We start from the raw sequence: 20,420 nt of genomic DNA on the forward strand, positions 1-20,420 counted from the left end.
CCCGAGGAGGGGGCGCGCTGAGGGGGCCGGGCCGGGAAGCGAGGAGAAGGGCAAGGAGGGGAGGGGAAGGGAAGGGGAAGGGAAGGGGAAGGGAAGGGGAAGGGAAGGGGAAGGCGGCCGCCACCCCGCGGCCAGCCGCCGCCTCGGAGCCGCGTCCCGGGGCGGGGATGGCGGCGGGGCCGCTGCTGTGGCTGGCGGCGGCGCTGGGCCCGGCGGCGGCCGCGGGGCGCTACAGCCCCGACTGGGGCAGCCTGGACGCGAGGCCGCTGCCCGCCTGGTTCGACCGGGCCAAGGTGGGGGTGTTCGTGCACTGGGGGGTGTTCTCCGTGCCCGCCTGGGGCTCCGAGTGGTTCTGGTGGCACTGGCGGGGCGAGCGCCGCGCCGACTACGAGCGCTTCGTGAGGCAGCGCTACCCGCCCGGCACCGACTACGCCGACTTCGCCCCTCGCTTCACGGCGCACGACTTCCAGCCCCGCCGCTGGGCGCGGCTCTTCCAGCGGGCAGGGGCCAGGTCAGCGCCGGGACCGGCTGCGGGCCCCGAGGGGATGGGGCCGGGGATGGGGATGAGGGGCCTGGAGGGGCTGGGGATCCCTGAGGGGATGGGGCCGGGGGTCCCTGAGGGGATGGGGCCAGGTCTGGGGGTCCCCGAGGGGCTGGGGGCTGTGTCTGAACACCCTGAGGGGACGGGGGGCCCAGAGCAGCACCTGGAGGTCCCGGGCAGGTCGTGCCCAGGGTGCTGAGGCGTTGGCCGCTCTGACTTGCAAAGTCTCGTTGTTCAGCCTTTTCCAGCATCACAATCCATTTAAAACATCTGTTCTTGTCGTTTCTCCTACATCTTAAGGGCAATGAAAGGGACTTCTAAAGAGCACTCCTCACAGCACGGTTATTCCGTCCCTTGCCTGTATAGGTATCAGATTTGTCAGTGAGGCCTGGACATGTCTGAGATAGCTCCTTTGTCACCGTGATCAGCTGCCATTTCCCCTCAGGTACGTGGTGCTGACCACGAAGCATCATGAAGGCTTCACCAACTGGGGGTCACCCGTGTCCTGGAACTGGAATTCTGTGGATACGGGGCCCCACCGTGACCTTGTAGGAGAGCTGGGACAAGCCCTCAGGGAGAGGTAGAGCCAAGCTTTGCTGTTCTTGTCGTCTGTCTGCACTGAATTCTCATGGCTGTTCTCAGCAAACAGCTGAAAATGATATGTTTAATATGAAAACAGTAGTGCTTGCAAAGTCATGAAACTGAAATAATATTGACGGTAATTATTCTTACTGCCACTATATCATATATCTGCCACTGATTCTCAGTCCTTACTGCCAGACTAACTCTTTCCTCTCTGTTTTCTATTCTTCAGCAACATACGCTACGGACTGTATCATTCTCTGTTAGAGTGGTTTAATCCACTCTACCTAGCTGACAAAGAAAGTGGCTTCAAGACCCAGAACTTCGTTTTGAAGAAGACAATGCCAGAACTTTATGATCTTGTCCTAAAGTAAGAGCTGTAACCAGTCAGGATTCAAGAGCATTTCCTGGTTTCCATTCTATAGAGAAAGTTGCAAAGTGGATGCAGAGAAGATTGTTGACAAATGTTAATTTTTGCCAAGGCAAATCTATTTACTTAGCAGCGATGATTTGAGGTAATTAGAAAAAGGGTTCACATTTGCTCTTTGGCAGTCTGACTTACAGTAAGGTAGGGGCAAATTTTTGTGCAAGAGAAATGCCCTTTCATACTACCTTTTTGCAGAGTAGCTTTGAAAGTGGAGCAAGCTATTTGTTAGAGTAGGAGAGCGATTTCACTGTGAGTTTACGTCTTTGCTTTGCTTCCCCATGCTGATTAGAATACCCGGCTTGGACACCTGTTGCTCACAGTACCCCTTGTACCAAGTACAGAACGTGCCTCACAATTGCCTTTGAGATGCACTCTTCTCGTTTTGGAAGAACTGCATCCCGTACTTTGAGCTGTGATCATCTTTCTTTGCTGCTGTAAGAGCTTCGCTTAAAGCTTTTTCTGAAGCAGGAAGTGATAGCATGAACCTCCTGGTAATGTCAGACAATAGGAAGTGAAAGCAGACTCCAGAGGCAAGAAACACCGTGCTGTGACACGCTTCCTTTGGGGTAGGAACAAATAAGCCGTTCTGAAGTGATGTTCATCTCTCTGTCAGGTATAAACCAGATTTGATTTGGTCAGATGGAGACTGGGAAGCTCCGGACTCGTACTGGAATTCTACCTCTTTCCTTGCCTGGCTTTACAATGACAGTCCTGTCAAGGTACTTCTTTCAGCTGCCCGTGGTATTCTATAGGTATGGAAGGTCTGGCAGCAGTGCGATATGAATGCGATCAGAAACCTTCTTGACAGGTGCCAAACCTCTTTTATTCTTTCACCAAAAGTAGAAAGTCCACACTGTGCTTCCAAGAGAAGCCTCTAGGATCCAAATCATATCCTGAAGCAGAACACACAAGCCTTTTCCTTTACAGCACGTGTGGAAGGCTCAGAGACCAGGAACCTTATTCCCTTGATTTCTGCTTGAGTGAATAGAGAGACATTCTTCCAGAGAGGTATTCAGCCTTCCGGAGGATCCTCTCTCTCTCTCTCTTGATTACTTATGCACGTGTGTATGTTAAGTACTTAGGCTCCTAGCTTAGATGCCTAAAGTAACTTGGGAGGGATAAAGGCAAGGTGAAACATCCAAGACAAAGCATTCTTCCTGCTGAGTTATGTTTCCTTCTTCTAGGACACTGTTGTTGTGAACGACCGTTGGTGTAATAACTGCTCTTGCCACCATGGAGGCTACTACAATTGTGCTGACAAATACAAACCAGGGACCTTGCCGGCTCACAAATGGGAGATGTGCTCCTCCATTGACAAGCTTTCCTGGGGCTATCGGAGCAACATGCACATTGATGAGTTAATGGATGAAGCAAGTATCATCGAGGTAAGAAACCTAAAATTAAAATCACAGGTGTAGGGAAGTCACTGAGAATTGCAGATTTCCTTCATCCTGTTACTCACAGAAGGCGTTGTCGTGTTTTGTACAAGCAGGCAGAGATAAAGGAGCGCTCGAGGAGGACAAAGCACTCCTCAGGTTTCTTTCCTGTCAGAAGTGAAGATAATTCAGTTTGTTACCTTTGTTTATCTGCCACAGGAGCTAGTGAAAACTGTGAGTTTTGGAGGCAACTACCTTCTCAATGTGGGCCCGACAAAGGAAGGAGTGATAGCTCCCATCTTTGAAGAAAGGCTTCTGGCCCTCGGGAGGTGGCTGGACACTAACGGGGAGGCAATTTATGAATCGAAGCCATGGAGAGTACAGGTGGAGGACACAGGCACTGTCTGGTAAGGACCCCATTGCTCAGGACCATCCTGCAGCTGCTCCAGCTCGGGTTACAGAAGCTGGGCTTTCTTTATTGGTCATTAAACTTGGCATTGCTGAAGCGTTGCCATCAGGTGCAGATGGCTTTTAGGTAATGTCCTGAAGCTGGGGTGCGCACTTACTGCCCCAGGGTTACTGCCCCAGGGTGTTACCTAAGAAATATCTTGCTGGAAAGAAAAGGATGAAAATCAGGGCTTCAGCCATCTTACGTGATTTTACAAAACAATTGTTCCCTTGAAAAAAACTCCCTACACTGTTGCTGTCAGGACTGTTTAAGTAGTGCTCGTGGCTAGCTGGAATTGCACAAATGTGGTTTGTTTAAATGCATGTAGTCTGTAAATGCAGTGATATTTGCTTTTAGGTTGTTATATAATAGTACTGCATACTGTTACCCAACTGTTGTGCTTGCTGAGAAGAGCACAGTGAGCAAACCAAGAGCCAGAGGTGCTACAGAACGGAGCTGTTAGTTCTGAGTGTGCTCAAGTGTGTTCAGCCTAGAAATGCAGAGCAATGAAAAGATCAGCACACGACAGCACATCTGCTCTGCTGACCTCAGGCTGATGAAAGGACAGATGACACTCATTTTTAGGAAGCGTGCGTGGACTTTGTTTAGGTTTCATCAGCCAGTGCTTGCTGGCTAAGTGGTGGGTTCAAAGCGACAGATTTTGGAACGAGAGGAAAGTAGGTGACCCCTGCATGGTGCCAGTAGGTGAGCTGCTGTTCTCGTGCTGTGGGGAAAGGTCAGGCTTGTGGGGCTCTCTCCCCTGCGGGCTTTTCACCTAGCTGAACTCTTGCTCTCCTAGGTACACTTCTAAGGGACCAGTTGTCTATGCCATTCTTCTGGTCTGGCCTCAGGACAACGTGCTGCAGCTGTCCTCACCCACTCCATCCCCAGCCACACAAGTAAGGAACCTGAGGAAACGAGAGAGTGCACTGTGAGAGCCCATCTTGGGAAGCTGTGGGGTGGGAAGGCGCAGCCTGACTTCACTGGGAAACTGGGGAGAACACGGCATGTGGCATCCCTTACTCCTTGCTCTGGGATGGCTTCACCCAGACTCTTGCAGCATCCCGGGTCATGCAGGGTTTGTCACTGTTCAGCGCGGAGCAGTGGGTAGGACCGGGCAGGAGAGGCTTGTGCCCTGCCATAGGACAGGTAGGAACACCTCTCCCCTTTGGGAGATGAGGTCAGTGAGAGGCCTCACACATAGCAGGGATCACGGGCATTACATCCCCAATTGGGATCGGGTACACTGACCCCTGAGTTGTGAGTGTGGGAGTGACGCAAATGCCGGGGTGCCCTTTGCCCTAGACAAACAGGGGTGAAGCCTCGCAGGTGAAAGAAAAAAAACGAAACAACACAACAGCCAAAACCAAACAAACTACAGCCAAAGGCTTGGCCCAAAACACCCTCCGCGTTGCCTTTGTACACAGTGAGCGACGGGTGGCAATGTGCAGGCGGCTTCTAACATGTGGGGAGTGTGACACGGCCTGAAACGTGCACTGGGTGTACCGGGGTGACCAGATGGGGGGCGCCTGTGGGAGCCCCAGCTGAGCGTGTGCCCTGCCCTTCTCTGCAGGTGTCGATGTTGGGTTTTGCAGGGGCTCTGCAGTGGCAGAAGGCCCCGGGTAAAGGACTGCTCGTGACGCTGCCGCCCCTGCCCCCATCTCCCCTATCCACACAGCCGGGCTGGGCCCTCAGGCTCCAGGGGGTGCAGTGACGGCCGCGTCCTGCCCGCAGCTCCCCCCCGCCTGCCTCTTGGGTTAAGTCTAAGCTGGTTTTTCATTCACTGTTGAATAAATTGCTTTTCTCCGGAGAAAATTGTGCTTCTACCCGTGCTGTCTGTCAGTCTGTCAGTCTGTCAGTCCGTCTGTCAGTCTGTCTGTCCATCTGTCAGTCTCTCTGGGCTGCCTTCTGCAGCGCGCTGCTGGCGGGGGGCAGGGGGTGGGGATCAGGGGGGGCAGTCGGGTTGCAGCCGAGCCCCCCGGCAGCTGCCAGGGCCCCGCAGCCGTGCCCGCTCCGGGGGGGCCGAGCCGTGGCGGGGGAGGGGGGGCGGGGGCCGTGGCCGTGCAAACACGGGGCTGTTTGCTCAGCGCCGCCGGCACCGGGGCCGCCTATAAAGGGGCGGCTGCGGGCGGCGGGGGCAGACCGGGAGCGGCACGGCCGGACCCCGAGCACACAGCGACAGCCACAGCCACAGCCACAGCGGGTCCCGGCTCCCAGCTCCCAGCCCTCCCGTTCTCCGGTCCCGTTCTCCGGTCCCGGTGCCGCCGCCCCCCCCATGCCGCGCTGCCCGGTGCCGCCGCCGCCCCGCGAGGCCGCCCGGGGCCAGGTACGGGAGGGGCGGGGCGAGGAGGGGCGGGGGGAGCGGTGCGCGCCGCCGCCACGTGACCGCCCCGCCCCCCGCGCTGGGACACGTGACGGCGCGGTCACGTGGGGGGCGGCAGCCATGGCGGCGGCGCGGAGACTGCTGCTGAGCCGCTGGGCAGGGGCCAGGCGGCCGGTGCGGGGCGGGGGCGGGACCGGGACCGGGACCGGGAATGGGAATGGGGATGGGAACACGGGAACGGGACTGGGACAGGCACAGGGGAATGGGACGGGGACCGGGGATCTGGAACCGGGAGGAGGACCGGGACCGGGAGTGGGGTAGGGACCGGGACGGGCACCGGAACGGGGTCGGGCCCCGGCCCCGCTCCGCTCACGCCGCTCCCGTCCCTGCCCCCAGATCAGCGCCGCGGCCGCCGGCGCCCTCCCGGCCCGCGTGAAGGTGGTGGAGGTCGGGCCCCGCGACGGGCTGCAGAACGAGCAGGTAACGGCGGGCACCGGGCACGGGGCTGACCCCCCCCCGGGGCTGACCCCCCTCCGCTGACCCCCCCTTTGCCCGCAGAGCATCGTGCCGACGGCGGTGAAGATCGGTCTGATCGACATGCTGTCCCAGACCGGGCTGCCGGTCATCGAGGCCACCAGCTTCGTGTCTCCGCGCTGGGTGCCCCAGGTCAGTGCCCCGGGGGGGCGGCAGTGCAGGGAGCAGACACCCCCTGGGCCTTCAGCACCGTGTCTGTGATGAGGAAGGAGCAGAAAAGCCAGATAAAGGCTTAAAAAAGCCTAAAAAATGTGGTGTTGTGCAGCTTCCCTTTGCTCCCGGGGGAACAGCGCAGGCTCACATACGGCCGCGTGTTGACCCTGGCGGGGCCAGTGGCTGCCCTTTGGCCCGTCCAAGTGTGCAGTGCTGTGGGCTCTCTAGAGGCCAAATTCCCCCCGTTCTGCGTATCGCTGTTCCCGTTCTTAAAAAATGAATTTCAGAAAGTGTTTTCTAACCTGTGGAAGTGGCTGACGAGCGTGTCGATACCGTTAGAAATCTGTCAGCGTTCCCTTTGTAGATGGCCGACCACACTGAAGTCATGCAGGGGATCAAGAAGTTGCCTGGTGTCAGTTACCCCGTGCTGACCCCGAACCTGAAAGGATTTCAGGCAGCGGTAAGAGCTCACAGCGTTAACGCTGGCAGCGTCCTGTGCAGGGCTGCCTGTGCAGGAACGTTTCAGCTGGGGTGGAGGCTGGGCAGCCCCTTGTGCTCCCGTAGGCAGCAGTTTCATCTTACAGTTCCTTGAGCAAGGAATTGCTCCGCTGGGGGACTAACAGAAACCTGTTGGCTCTGGTAGAGAATACCTCAGGATGTTTTCCTTGAAGTCATTGTAAAAACCAGGCTGTCTCATGTTTTTGCTGTGGAATGAACTGAGGAAAGAATTAGGTTGTCCAGGGAAGAACTGGGAGGAGAAACTTATTTATAAAATGGGAGAACTGCAGCGCTGGTCGTGCTGGTCACTTCTCTTGAAGATAAATTGTCTCACTTTAATGCTTTCTGCTGCAGGTGGCAGCAGGGGCCAAGGAGGTGTCCATCTTTGGAGCAGCGTCTGAGCTCTTCACCAAGAAGAACATCAACTGCTCCATAGAGGAGAGCCTGGAGAGGTTCAGCGAAGTGATGAGCGCTGCACGAGCCGCCAGCATTCCCGTCCGGGGGTGAGGAGTCCCGCTGTGCATAGAGAGCCCAAAATGCTTCACAGTTTGAGCAGCATGTGGCTTGTGTAATCTCACTTCAGTTCTCTGGTTAAAAGTTACTTTTTTTTTTTTTTTTAACTACAGGTATGTTTCCTGTGTACTTGGGTGTCCCTATGAAGGGAAGATTTCTGCAGCTAAAGTTGCAGAGGTGAGCTGATAAATCAAACCAGAATTTCCGTGAGATTTTTGACTCCGTTATAAACACGTGGATGGGACCCTGGGGGCTGGGGAACACATTGAGCCATTTAAACAAAGGTGGTGAGAAAGCTGTGAACGCCCCCAGTCCGTGCTGCCACACAGAAGGGTCTGGCTGATGCAGACGGGGGATTCCGGGAGGTGGACCCGGCGTGTTCAGTTCCCAGAGGAACCTCAGCTGTTGTGCTCCAGAGGAGCATGCTCTGCACGGTGGGCATCCAGCTTGGGGGAAAGTGACGATAAAGCTGCCCTCTCAGTACAAGTCTCGGCTTTGGGACAGGTCTCCAAGAAGATGTACTCGATGGGGTGCTACGAGATCTCCCTCGGTGACACCATTGGCATCGGGACCCCGGGGAGCATGAGGGAGATGCTGACGGCGGTCATGAAGGAGGTGCCAGTGGGGGCTCTCGCTGTCCACTGCCACGATACCTACGGGCAGGCTCTTGCCAACATCTTGGTAGCACTTCAGGTAAGCTCCTCACCTTGCAGCACTGCATCCTCCCTCAGGGTTCTTCTGTGCTTGCTTCTGAGCCAGAGGATTCAGGAGCAGGACTGTGATTTGCCCTTTCATTGAGGGCAGTTTCCTGAGAACGGTTTTGCCTGCAGATGGGTGTGAGCGTGGTCGATGCTTCTGTTGCTGGTCTTGGAGGCTGCCCCTATGCCAAGGGAGCATCGGGAAACGTTGCTACGGAGGACTTGGTGTACATGCTGAACGGCCTGGGCATCCACACGGTAAGCGAGAGCCTCTCACGGGGCAGCTGTTGGGGTTGGAGCGGGGCTGCAGAGCCCGACCCGGAGAGCCCCAGTGCAGGAGGTGCAGGCTCTGGGCCCGCTGTGCCACAGCAGCCCCCCCATGCTGGGAGCATGTCCTGGCCCCTTTCCCGTGCTGTGCCATCTGATCTGTCAGGATCACAGGGAGGGCCTCTGCCCCTGCTGCTCTGTCCCAGCGGTGCCAGTACGTACTGGGCAGCGCTGGCACCAACAGCCCTGGTGTCTCTTGTTCCCTGAAGGGCGTGGACCTGCAGAAGCTGATGGACACAGGAACGTTCATTTGCAACGCGCTGAACAGGAGAACCAACTCCAAGGTGTCCCAGGCCTCCTGCAGGCTGTGACGCGGGACCAGGCGTGGCCGTGGGGCGTGCAGAAAGCGCAGCCCTGGGGCCGGCCGAGCCTTCCTTGTGTGCCGCTACCTCCTCTGTGTGCCTTGGACTCAGCCCGGAGAGCAGCCGCTGGGCGCTGCGAAGGAACGGACACGGGCATGGACACGGGCACTGCTACGGGCACTGCCCCACTGAGCCCTCAGACATGCCCAGCAGGGCAGAGACGGCCGCGCCCTGCCTCGGTTGGGGAGCAGGGCCCAGGGCCCGGCCCCGGGCGGCCTCCGGTGCCCCCGCAGCGCGGGGCCGAGCAGCTGCTGAGGCGCCTCCAGGCCCGGGCACCCCGCGGCCTCCTCAGGCTGCACGGGAAGGACCGGGGGGGTTGGGGCAGGGCCCCGCTGTCCGCGGTCGGCGCTGTGCGCGGTGTTGGTGGCAATAAAGCTCCGGTGCCCGCGCGGTGCCGCTCCCGGCCCGGCTCCCGCTGCTGTCCGGGGGGGAGGGGACGGGACGGGGACTCCGCGGCCGTTTCCGGTTCCGGCCGCCAGGGGGCGCTGCGGGGCCTCACTGCCACCGCCGGGCCGGGTCCTCCGCGCATGCGCGCCCCGTGGTCGTGCCACGTTGCCATGGAGAGCGGGGGGGGAAGGGGGGGGCGGCCGGGCCTTAAAGGGACCGCGCCCGGCACCGGGAGGGGAGGAAAGGGACGGGGCTGGCCCCGGGGGGGCGCGGGGGCGGGGCGGGGGGGGGTCCGTGCAGCGCCGTGGGTGGCCCCGCTCCGCCCCCGGCCCCGCCCCGCTTGGTGCCGGCGGGGTCGGGACGTGGCGGCCATGGCGGAGCCCGTGCTGGTCACCGGCGGTGCCGGGTTCATCGGCAGCCACTGCGTGCTGCAGCTCGCACAGGCGGGCTACGAGCCCGTGGTGGTGGACAACCTGCACAACGCCATCGCAGGTGCGGCGCGGGCACCCCCGGCACCCCCGGGACCCTCCGGTTCCCCCCCCGTTACCTTCTCCCCCCATCGCCTCTCCCCCGTTTCCCCCGGTACCCCCCCCGTGTTACCTCCTCTCCCCGTTACCCCTCCGTTACCTTCCCGTTACCCCTCTGGTACCTCTCCGTTACCCCCGGTACCCCCCCGGTACCCCCATTACCCCCCGTCCCCCCCCGTCCCCCCGTGTTACCTCCCCCCACTGTTCCCCCCGTTCCCCCCGTTCCTCCCCAGTGCCCCCCCGTTGCCCTCTGTTACCCCATTACCTTCCCATTACACCCCCATTTCCCCCGTTACCCCCCGTTACCCCCTCATTGCCCCCCCGTTACCCCCGTTACCCCATTACCCCCCGTTACCCCCCCATTGCCCCCCCGTTACCTCCCGCCGCCCCCAGGCCCGGACGGGCTCCCCGAGAGCCTTCGCCGCGTTCAGCTCCTGGCCCGCCGCCCCATCGCCTTCCACGAGCTCGATGTCACCGACGGGGCCGCGCTGCAGGAGCTCTTCAGCAAGGTGGGGTGGGGGCGCGGGGGGCTCAGGGGGGCTGCGGGCACCAAACGGCCCCCGGGGCTGCCGGGGGAGGCTCCAGGGGGGGCACCGGGTGGCCGCTGCCTCTTGGGGGGGCTTTGTCCCTTTGGGGCAGACCCCTTCCCGCATCCCACAGCCGTGGGGCCGCAGTGGGACCCCCCCTGGGGGCTGCCCCACGGCCCTCAGGCGGTGCCTCCCCCCCCCCCCCAGCACCGCTTCTCGGCCGTGGTGCACTTCGCGGGGCTGAAGGCCGTGGGCGAGTCCGTGCAGCAGCCGCTGGAGTATTACCGGGTGAACCTCACCGGCACCATCCGCCTGCTGGAGGTGAGCCGAGGCAGCGCCACGTGGCCGGGCTGGGCGCGGAGCCGGCAGCCTCAGCAGCGGCCGGTGCCCTCCTGCAGGCCATGAAAGCTCACGGCGTGAAGAACATCGTGTTCAGCAGCTCCGCCACCGTCTACGGGGACCCCAAGTACCTGCCGCTGGATGAGAAGCACCCGGTCGGAGGCTGCACCAACCCCTACGGCAAATCCAAGTACTTCATCGAGGAGATGATCCGAGACCTCTGCAAGGCAGACAAGGTGAGGAGCTGCTGCGGGGACCCTGGGGCTGCGACCTGGGGGGTTTCTACCCCAAAAGGGGCTGGGGCTGGGGCTGCCCGGAGACCTGCAGCCCTGTCTGTGCGCTCCCCTAGGACTGGAACGCCGTGCTCCTGCGCTACTTCAACCCTATCGGTGCCCATGAGTCCGGCATGATCGGGGAAGATCCTCAGGGCATCCCCAACAACCTCATGCCCTACGTGGCGCAGGTGGCAGTGGGGCGCCGCGAGTTCCTGAGCGTGTTTGGGAACGACTACGAGACCATCGACGGAACCGGTGCGTCCCCGCAGGGCAGGGCCGGGGGGGGGCAGAGCCAACCCCTCCCGGGGCAGAGCCTCACGCTCACCGCCTGTCCCGGCAGGTGTCAGGGATTACATCCACGTCGTGGATTTGGCCCAGGGCCATATCGCCGCGCTGAAGAAGCTGAAGGAGAACTGCGGCTGCAAGGTACCGGCAGCGGGGCTGGGCCTGGGCCGGGCTCTCGGCCCCGGGTGGGAGGAGAGGGACCCAGACCCCCTCCCAGCCCCCCCAGCAGGAGCTGATGAGCCCCCCCCTCGTCCTCCTGCCAGGTCTACAACCTCGGCACCGGCACCGGCTACTCGGTGCTGCAGATGGTCCGCGCCATGGAGAAAGCCTCGGGGAGGGAGGTAAGGGCTGAGCGCAGCCTGGGGGGCTCCCTCGCCACCCCCAGCCCCCCCCCTGCCTGCAGCAGTGCCCCCGCCCCGCGGAGCCCCCAGCCCCACGGTGCTGCTGTCCCTCCCTGCAGATCAAGTACAAGATCACGGGCCGGCGGGAGGGCGACGTGGCCTCGTGCTACGCCAACCCCGAGCTTGCCGAGCGCGAGCTGGGCTGGAAGGCGGCCTTCGGCCTGGACAAGATGTGTAAGAGCCCCCCCCCCCCTCACTGCGCCCCCCTCCCCACCGCGCTGTGCCCCCCTCCCCGTCTCTCACTGCCTCTCTCCCCCCGGTGCAGGCGAGGACCTGTGGCGGTGGCAGCTGCAGAACCCCACGGGCTTCAGCAAGAACTGAGCCCTGCCGCGGGGCTCCCCCAGCCCGGGTGCGGGTCCTGCCCCCCCCCCACCTGCCCCACACCCGGGGCAAGGGGGCAGGAGCGGCCGCGGGCTCCCCCCTTCCTCCTCCTCCTCCTCCTCCTCCTCCTCCTCCTTCCCCCCCAGGTCCTCAGCAGCTCAGGGAGCGGCCCCACAGGCGCGAGGCCCCCAGGGCACCAAATCCCCTCCTGGAAGTGCCCCGGGGGGGCTCCTGGGGGCCCAGCAAGGAGGCGGCGCTGGGCTGGGACCAGAAAGCGCCCAGGAAGCCGCCCAAACAGTGCCAAGGGTGAGGCTCAGGAAAGGGCAGGAGGTGGGGGCCGGGCGGTGCTGCCCACCCTCAGCTGCCCTGGTCCCCCTCGGCCAGCCCCAGGGGACCACCACGGGGCCCCCCCTCCAGCCCCGGGGCCCTGCTGGCTGCCGGGGGCCTCCCCGTCCTCCTCCTGCCCTCCCCTGTGGTGTTGGGGACCAACTCTCACCTCCCGGGTGTGCTGGTGGGGCCCGAGGAGCCCCTGCCCACGGCTGGGGGGGCTCCGGGGGCTCCTTCTGCTGCTGCGGGGCCCGAGAAGCTGCGGGAATCACGGTGCCAAAGGGACCAGGCTGAGCTCTGCGGGCAAATCCGGATCCTATTTATTAGGGCAGCAGCCAGCCCGGCGCGCTGCCCCTTTGATTCATAACTTATGGTAAATTATGAGTCCAGCTTTTGATTTGTTGCTGAATAAACTTTCTTACTTTCTGAGGCAGCTCGGGGCCGGGGGGCACGGGGGGAGCTGCGGGAGGGGCACCGAGGGGGCGCGGGGGACAAAAGGCACGGAGCTGGGAGAGGTTTCTGGTTTATTGAACCGTGTCTGACGCTGTGAAACACACACAAAAACCCCAAACATGTACAAGGAAGACGAGGAGGGGAGGGGGAAAAAAAAAGGGGGGGGGGGGGCAGGAGGGGAGAAGAAAGCGGTGGTGAGGAATGGAGGAGCCGCCCCCCCTCCCGTGGTCCCAGCACGGCTCCTGGTCCCAGGTGGGTTTATTTGGGGGGGGGGAGCTGTGGTCCCGTCCCTGCCAGCCCCTCGCTGCCCCCCCGGGGCCGCAGCAGCTCCACACAAAGCCGAGGAGGCGCCAGCCCCCAGCCCCCAGCCCCCAGCCCCCAGCCCAAGCACGGGGAGGGGCCGCGCTCCCCCCGCTGCCAGCAGCAGCTTTGCTGGTTTGAGACTTCCCCGGGGAAACGAAGCCCGAAACAACCCAGGAAATGGGGGGGGGGCGGGCAGAGCCGGCTCCCCGGACAGGGGGGGATTGATTCGCTGGAGCCCCCCCGAAGCCCTCACCCCCCGGAGGTGCCTGCCTGGTCCTGACAGGGCCCGGGCATCGCCCCCCAGAGCCGGGGGGCACAGCAGAGCCGCGGCCCCCAGCCCCGGGGGGCTTTTTTCTCTTTTTATTTTTGTTAAAAGATATTTCCAGCTCCAGCCCCGCGGGGCCCAGCGGTGCCGTGGGCTCAGCCCAGGGAGGAGAGGTGAGAGGAGAGGAGAGGTGAGGGGCAGCAGCGCCGCTCAGCAGCGAGAGGGAGGGCAGGGGGCAGCCGGGAGCCCCCCCGGAGCCCCCCGAGGGCTGCCACGGACCCCCAGCCCGGGCGGCCGCTCCCAGCCAGCTGGGTGAGGGGCTCGGCCCCGGGCAGCCGCTGATTGTTCGCGGGGAGCCAACGGGGCCACGGCCTCGGCCCGGGCACGGGGCAGCCCCCCGGGAGGGCTGGGAGCCACGGCCAGGAGCCCCCCCTCGCCTCTCCCCTGCCCCCAGCCAGCCCCGGCTCCGAGGGGAAGGAGAAGGAGAAGTAGCAGCAAGAGAGGGCAGGGAGCTGGCCGGGGGCACCGAGCTGGGCACAGGGAGGGGGAGAAGCCCCCAGCCCCCCCCCAGGGCTGAGGAGAAGATTGTAAAAGCAACGAGAGGAGGAGGAGGAGGAGGAGGAAGGTGATTATCTGCAGGGCTGCAGGGCGAGCCCGGGGCAGTGTGCGTGTGCGACAGGGCCGGGGCCGGAGCCCCGCAGACACCTCCCTGCCAGCCCGGGGCAGAGCCTCTCCCTGGGCCTTGGGGCAGTGGCAGGAGAGTCCCCGGTTCCTGAGCTCTGACCCAAAACCCGCGAGGCACCTGAGCGAGGCCGAGGGCAGAGGAGGAGCCCCCGAGGGTGCCCGGCCCTGCCCCGCGCCCCCGCTGCCCCTAACACTGGTACAAAAGAAAACAAATAACAAAAAAATCTCACCCGGCCCCTGCCCGGCAGTGCCTGAACGGGAACCCCCCCCCCGACACCACCGGCAGTGAGAGGAGCAGAGGGGAGGCCACCGGAGCCGCACCTCAAAGAGCTCCGGGCTCGGCGGGGAGGGACGGGCACCCCCCGGGCACCAGGAGCGGGGCCGGGGGGTGCCGGGGGGGTGCCGGGGGTGCCGGGGGTGCCGGGGGTGCCATGGCTTCCGTGTGCAGCGGTCGGGTCCCGGGGGGCAGAGCGGTGGCCTCGGCGTCCTCCCCTGCGACCGCCTGGGGCGGCTCCGCTCAGATCCGGGGCAGCAGCTTCTCGATGAACTCCTTCACCGCCAGCATCTCCTGCGAGCGCACGGCCCGGGCTGGGGGCTTCGGGGGCTTCGGGGGCTGGGCTCGGCCGGGCCCCACCCGGCTGGGAGCCCTCCCCCACCCCCGGCAGCCCCCTCCCGTCCCGTCCCCTCCCCTCCCCTGGGCACTGACCTGCGGGCAGGAGCTGTGCATCACCCCGGGGTAGGTTTTGAACTGCACCTTGGCGGGGGTGACGACGGATTTCAGCTTCTCGGCCGTGAGGGCCCCGAAGCGCACGGGGATCATGGGGTCCAGCTCCCCGTGGCACTGCAGGATGGCGATGTCCTTGTTCACCCCGCTGCTCGCCGCCTGCCGCCGGGGAGAGAGAGGGAAAGGGGGGTGGGATGAAGCCCCCGCTGCGGGCAGCTCCTGCCTCCAGCTCCGGAGAGCCGAGGGGAGCCCCCACACAGCTTAAAACACAGCCGGGAGGGCAGTGCAGGTACCTGCGGGAAGGCTTTGTGCAGAGGGAGCCAGCAGCTGAGCGCCACGATGCCGGCCAGCTGGTGCTGGCAGGTGAGCGCCGTGTAGAGGGACAGCGCGCCGCCCTGCAGCAGGATGGGGCTGTCAGCGACCCCCCAGGGCTCCGGGAAGGGAGGAGGGGGCCGAGCTCCCCCCCCGCAGCCCCGCTCACCTGCGAGAAGCCCCCCAGGATGATGCGGTTGGCTGGGATCCCGTTCTTCATCTCGTGCTCGATGATTGCTTTAACTGGGTACGGCAGAGAGATAAAGGAGAGGTACATGGGGGAGGTGCTGAGGGGCACCCCGCTGCTCCCCGCTCCCCCCCCCCAAACCCCTTACTGTTTTCTGCAGCTTTCTTGATCCCAGCTTCGTCCTCGGGCGCGTCCGGAGTCAGACCCATCAGGTCAAACCTGGGGGGAGCAGCGGGGTCAGCCCCGATCCCAGCCACCAGCACGGGGGCAGGAGGGAGCTGGGGCCCTGCCCTTCCCAGCCCCTGCAGGAGGTTGGGTTTCGGCTCTTCAGTCCCATCCCTCACTCCCCAAAACACCCCCAAAGGCTCCCTGGGAGACCCCCCCAGCACTGACCAGGAGGGCATCACCATCTTCATGTTGAGGGTTACGGGGATCCGGGGCCTGCAGGGACAGAAGTTGGGGGGGGTCAGCTCCAAGGTCAGAGAAACAAACGGGGGCAGGGGCTGCAGGACGTCTGCCCCAGGGGCTGCAGGGAGCACCCGCAGGTCCCAGGGGAATCCCCCAGGCCCCCCGAGCCCCTGGCCAAGCACTTACGCGTGCGGGCAGATGTATTTCACGTAGGGGAGGCGGATGGAGGAGAGGGCATCGGCCCAGCTGTGCCTGGGGGGAGAGAGAAGAGGAGGGAGATCAGGGCTGGCCTGAGCACTCCGGAGGACGCTGGCGAATCTGAGGGGTTTCCCCCAGGACAGCTTTTCTCCAAGGCTGCCAACGCCCGGCCCTGACGCTGCTGTAGTGGCTCCAACCCCCCCCAACAGCCCGGAGCCCCCAGGAGCCCCCAGCCCAGCCCTCAGCAGCAGGGCAGAGGCAGAGCCCAGCAGCCGGAGGCAGAGGGGCTGCCACCAGTGAGGGAGGAGCGGGGAGAACCCCCCCGTGCAGGGAGCAGCCTTTTGTTCCTGCCAGCTCCCAGCCCTCCCAGGGACAGGAACACCGTGGTGTTATCTGCTCGTCCTAACGAGCACAGAAAGTCCCCACGGGGGGCTGCCGGCGTCATAAATGTTCCAGCTGAGTGCAGGCAGCCGCCGGGCAGAGGGTCCCCGTTAGGGATCGGGTCAGAACCCCGTTAGGGATTGGTTGGGCTGCGGAGGCTGAGATCAGAGCCCCGGCCCCGAGCTGCCCCCAGGCCCACCCCCAGCACGCCGCAGCTCCAGCAGCACTCACCCCGTGTCTCCCAGGCCGTGTAGGAAAATGACCTGAAAATTAAGCAGAAAAACAAAAGAATGAGGTGGCGTGCTGGGAGAGAGGCAGGGGTGCTGCAGGATGTGGCAAAAGGCCACGCAGTCACTAATTAGCAGAGCCTCAGGCAGCAATTAGCCGGAGCTGGTGACACGTCCGGGCAGCTCTGAGCATTACGGGCGGAACCGGCACAGCAGCACCAGCACCGCGCCCCCCCCTGCCCACCACAACCCCACAGACCCCATCCTCCAGTGCCCCCAGTGCTCCCAGTGCCCGCTGCCTCTGTACTGGGCCAGGCCCCAGGCCCCAGCTCCCACCCAGGGGTCGGCCGCCCCCTCCCCCTCCCCCTCCCCCCCCCTGCCCCGGGCCCCCCTCAGCAGCTCCCGGAGGCCCCGGGCCCCCCCGCGCGCCCCCCGCAGCGCCCCGCTCACCGCGGCCGTCTCCCGCTCTGCCCCTGAGACAGTGACGGCGTCGGCGAGCAGGGGGACAGACATGTTGTTGCCGCACATACACCGAGACGGGCGGCCACACCGGCACCTGCGGGACGGGGGCGCGGCTGAGGCCGGGGAACGGCCCCGGGACGGCCCCGCTCCAGCGGCACCCCCCGAGCGCCCCCCGCAGCGCGGCCCCGACCCCCGGAGCCCCCCCGCTCCCGGCCGCCCCCCCCGTGCCCCCCTCCTCTCCCCTCCCCCCTTTCCCTCTCTCCCCCCGCCCAGGGCTGCCCCGGTCCCGGCAGGGCCCAGCCCCGGGGGGGGGCCCGGCCCGGCCGCAGCTCCCGGCCCCGCTCGGGGCGCCCCGGGCCCGTTGTGAGGGGTGTGGGGGGAGGGGGGTGTGGGGGCAGCGCCGCTCCCGTGCCCGCCGCCCCCCGGTGCCCTCCCCCGCGCCCCCGCCCCCCCCCCCGCACCTCGGCCCGGGCCCCGCCGCGCTCCCGGCTCGCCGCCGCGCTCCCACCGGAACTTCCGCCCGCAGCGCGGCGGAAGTGACGCACCAACCCCCCCTGGGCGCGGCCATCTTGGCCCCCGGGCCCCGCCCCCAGCCGGCACCGGCGGCACCGGGACCCCCTCGGGATCCCCCCGGCCCCCTCCGCCCCCCTCCCGGCCCCCCCCCCCCCGGCCCCGCCGCGCGCGGGAGACGAGGCCACAGCGGCGGCTCCGAGCCCGGTTCCTTTATTGGCAGCGAGGGGGGGGCGGCACCGGGGCCGGTACCGGGCCCCCCCCCCCCCTCCCCCGGCCGCTAGGAGATGAGGTGCGCCTGGGGGGTGACCTGCTGCAGCCGGTGGTCGGCCGGGTTGGGCGCCGCCTCGTAGCTGCAGATCGTCACCTCCTGCCGGGCCGCCTGCGGGGACACGGCCGGGAGGCACCGACACACCGGACACACCGGACCCACCGGCACCCCCGGACCCACCGGCACCCGGCGCTGCCCCCCACCCGCTGCCCACCCCCGGCCTGCACCCCTCGCCGTGCCACCCGCCCCCTCCTCAGCCAGAGCCCGCTGTGAGCTGTGCCTCCAAGCACCCCTTACACCAGGAGCCCCCTTACGGCTCCCCCCTTACCCCAGTAACCCCATTAAAGCTCCCCCCTTACAGCAGTTGCCCCACTCAGGCTCCCCCCTTACACCAGGAGCCCCCTTAAGGCTCCCCCCTTACACCCCGAGCCCAGCCCTGCCCTCACCCACCTCTGTCCAGTCTCCCTTGAGGCCTATATAAAATATTTTTGTTGTCTCTGCCCCGAAGTTCTTCGGGAAGTGGATGGAGAGGTGGCTCACGCTGGAGAAACGGGCAACTCTGCAAGGAAAGGCGGCCTGAAAAGCTCTGCCTACAGGCACAGGTAGAGGCACAGGCACAGTGCCGTGTGCTGCGCTGCCGCCTCCTCCCCGCATGAGGCCCTGGCCCCAGCTGGGCTCTGAGCATCGCTCCCACCACATCCAAGTCAGACCTGGGGGCAAACGAGGGAGGGGGCAGGAGGAGGGAGCAGCTTCCCTCGTCCTTGGGGTGCGCAGGTATCACCCCGGGCAGCGATGAGCTGTCACTGGGGGCAGGACACCGGGGCAGTTCTGCTCCCCACAGAGCTTGGGCCATGAGCCATGAGCAGGGGGCAGCCCCGTGCTGTGGGAGGATCTGCCACGTCTGGGGACCGCAGCTCTCACCCGACAAGGGCAGGACAGAGCCAGGGGAGAAAAATTCTGTGGTGGGCAGCAGGGAGCTGCAAGGGAGGGAACTGCCCCTGCTGACACGTTGCTGAAGCCCAGCGACTCGTCAGCGGGCTGCAAGGGGGCAACACCCGCCCGCCCGCCGCCGTACTTGGTGGGGTACTCCAGCTCGCCCGTGGGGTCCCGGTTCAGGCTGAACATCTGGTCCGGTTCCCTGGCTGCATCATCGAAGGACATGTGAGGAATGTTCTTGAACCTGGGAAGAGAGGAAGGAAGGCCAGGAAGTTATTAAGTGCACATCAACTAATTGGTTTCCTCCCCGTTCATTAGCACTACCCGGACTCTCCACAGTAACCCGCCGGACTTGCTCTGCCTACTAAAGGAGGAATTACCAACGCCACCACAATGCATCATCATGTTCCAGAACACTCACTGCCCTGCAGAAATACCCAGCAAGAGAGCGAGGAGCAAAGCTGAGGAGACGCAGATGTCAGCACGCGTGGGAACGTGAAGGAGCCCAGGCTCTGGTACGGGGGAGCGGCCGCCCCAGTATGGGGCTGGGCACCAGTTCCTGCTCCTCAGCTGGTAGCGAGTTACAGCCGAGCGCAGCGCTGGCGTTTTTGGTTCTTACAAAGGAGTAAAAGAGACCAACAGCAGGACCAGGAGCCTCTTGCTCCGTTCCCATGTGCAAAACAAGCCCTGACGGCGCTTCACATCCATGTTCATGGCACAGTGAAGGGCAACAACTTGATAGTGGTGGCTCCACCCCCCCAAGCAAGAACTGCATGCTCAGTGCTCGTTCATAAGGAAAAAAAAACAGCAGTGAGGAGCCCCCCCCGGCAGGAACTAAGGCAGGGCTGCAGGGCTGGGCAGAGCCCCGCAGGCCTCACCTGGGGCAGGACACTGCCACGGCCCTCCCCTCCTGCAGCATGACCCTTCCCCTCCCCGGCCCATTCACCCTCCTGCAGCCCGGCAGCTGGTCCCCTGTGGGCACACTGGCAGCGTTATGACTATTGGTTTCTAACGTTTTGCCTATTGGTTTCTAATCCCAATTAGCGCTCCTTTTCTGGAGCAATGCTCAGCGAGCAGCTGCGGTGGCCCCGTGCAGGTCCTGGCTCCGTTCTCAGCCCCCCCGTGCCGGGGGTCTCCCTGGCAGCGCCCACCCGCGGGACTTACAGCCGCATCTCCGCCGGGTGCGAGCCGTCGTCCTCGCCCATGACGATGACGCCTTTCAGCTTGACGTTGCCGGTGAACCTGGGGGGAGACGCGGGGGGTCTCGGCGCTGCCTCCCCCGTGCCCCCCCCCCCGCCCCTCCCCGGCCCGGTCCTGCCGGGCCCGCACTCACGGCACGTTGAAGAGCAGCTCCGCGTCCTCGTCGCTCTCCACAAACTGCGGGGACAGGAGCGGGGCGGGGAGGGGGGGGCTCATAACGGGACCCGGGCACGGCGCAGCCCCGGGACCCCCCGCCCGGGACCCCCCTCCCGGCCCTGCCCGGCAGCACCTTGGTGCGGTCCCCGCGCTCCTCCCAGGCGCGGAAGACGAGGGCCCCGCTGCCGTCGCGCCGCTCGTTGAGGCAGTGCAGGCGCTGCCGGTCGATCCGCAGGTGCAGCCCCCAGCCCGCGCCCCCCGCCCCGCCGCCCCCCTCCCCGCAGCAGCAGCAGCGCCCGGGGCCGTGCGCGGGACCCTGCGCCATGGCCACGCCCCACCCACACCGAGCCCCGCCCACAGCAAAACCACGCCCACCCCTTCAACGCCCCGCCCACCCCGCACTTACCCCGCCCACCGCCTCCACGCCCCCAGCCCTAAACCCCGCCCACGCTCTAATTTCCACGCCCCCTCCCGAGACCCCGCCCCCTCCCGGCCCCCCCCGCAGCCCCCCTGCCCCTGGGGTTGGGGCCGGGGCCGGGAGCAGGGCCCCGAGCAGAGCCCGGCCCCGGCTC

At 64.7% G+C, this 20,420-nt stretch overlaps 5 protein-coding genes across 5 annotated transcripts; 3 read left to right on the top strand and 2 right to left on the bottom strand.

The window, feature by feature from the left end:
* Positions 1–123: 123 nt before the first annotated feature.
* FUCA1 (alpha-L-fucosidase 1) lies at positions 124–5,178 on the top strand. Its single transcript, XM_084300522.1, has 8 exons — positions 124–511; positions 987–1,121; positions 1,356–1,493; positions 2,164–2,269; positions 2,735–2,935; positions 3,146–3,333; positions 4,174–4,273; positions 4,948–5,178. Exons 1-8 carry the CDS (start codon positions 168–170, stop codon positions 5,086–5,088), a joined length of 1,353 nt encoding a protein of 450 aa, XP_084156648.1. The 5' UTR covers positions 124–167; the 3' UTR covers positions 5,089–5,178.
* A 617-nt stretch (positions 5,179–5,795) lies between these two features.
* Positions 5,796–9,185, top strand: HMGCL (3-hydroxy-3-methylglutaryl-CoA lyase). The gene is made up of 9 exons (XM_084300890.1): positions 5,796–5,871; positions 6,094–6,177; positions 6,256–6,363; positions 6,749–6,844; positions 7,237–7,385; positions 7,509–7,572; positions 7,900–8,088; positions 8,226–8,351; positions 8,630–9,185. Exons 1-9 carry the CDS (start codon positions 5,818–5,820, stop codon positions 8,729–8,731), a joined length of 972 nt encoding a protein of 323 aa, XP_084157016.1. The 5' UTR covers positions 5,796–5,817; the 3' UTR covers positions 8,732–9,185.
* A 339-nt stretch (positions 9,186–9,524) lies between these two features.
* Positions 9,525–12,477, top strand: GALE (UDP-galactose-4-epimerase). The gene is made up of 9 exons (XM_084300819.1): positions 9,525–9,661; positions 10,090–10,205; positions 10,431–10,544; positions 10,622–10,798; positions 10,912–11,092; positions 11,178–11,263; positions 11,386–11,463; positions 11,583–11,697; positions 11,789–12,477. The coding sequence occupies exons 1-9, from the start codon at positions 9,541–9,543 to the stop codon at positions 11,842–11,844; spliced, it is 1,044 nt and encodes a 347-aa protein (XP_084156945.1). The 5' UTR covers positions 9,525–9,540; the 3' UTR covers positions 11,845–12,477.
* Positions 12,478–14,061: 1,584 nt separating this feature from the next.
* On the bottom strand, positions 14,062–17,289 carry LYPLA2 (lysophospholipase 2). The gene is made up of 10 exons (XM_084300834.1): positions 17,237–17,289; positions 16,764–16,869; positions 16,318–16,349; positions 15,694–15,759; positions 15,493–15,540; positions 15,248–15,318; positions 15,082–15,155; positions 14,894–14,995; positions 14,583–14,759; positions 14,062–14,444 (listed from the first exon to the last, which is right to left on the bottom strand). Exons 2-10 carry the CDS (start codon positions 16,839–16,841, stop codon positions 14,394–14,396), a joined length of 699 nt encoding a protein of 232 aa, XP_084156960.1. The 5' UTR covers positions 16,842–16,869; positions 17,237–17,289; the 3' UTR covers positions 14,062–14,393.
* Positions 17,290–17,536: 247 nt separating this feature from the next.
* Positions 17,537–20,173, bottom strand: PITHD1 (PITH domain containing 1; the record flags this gene model as incomplete). The annotated part of the gene is made up of 6 exons (XM_084300839.1): positions 17,537–17,667; positions 18,007–18,115; positions 18,632–18,736; positions 19,657–19,734; positions 19,826–19,869; positions 19,982–20,173. The coding sequence occupies 6 exons, from the start codon at positions 20,171–20,173 to the stop codon at positions 17,566–17,568; spliced, it is 630 nt and encodes a 209-aa protein (XP_084156965.1). The 3' UTR covers positions 17,537–17,565.
* Positions 20,174–20,420: the final 247 nt, after the last annotated feature.

Source organism: Netta rufina, assembly GCF_964035555.1.
Source record: "Netta rufina genome assembly, chromosome: 23".
NCBI lineage: Eukaryota > Metazoa > Chordata > Aves > Anseriformes > Anatidae > Netta > Netta rufina.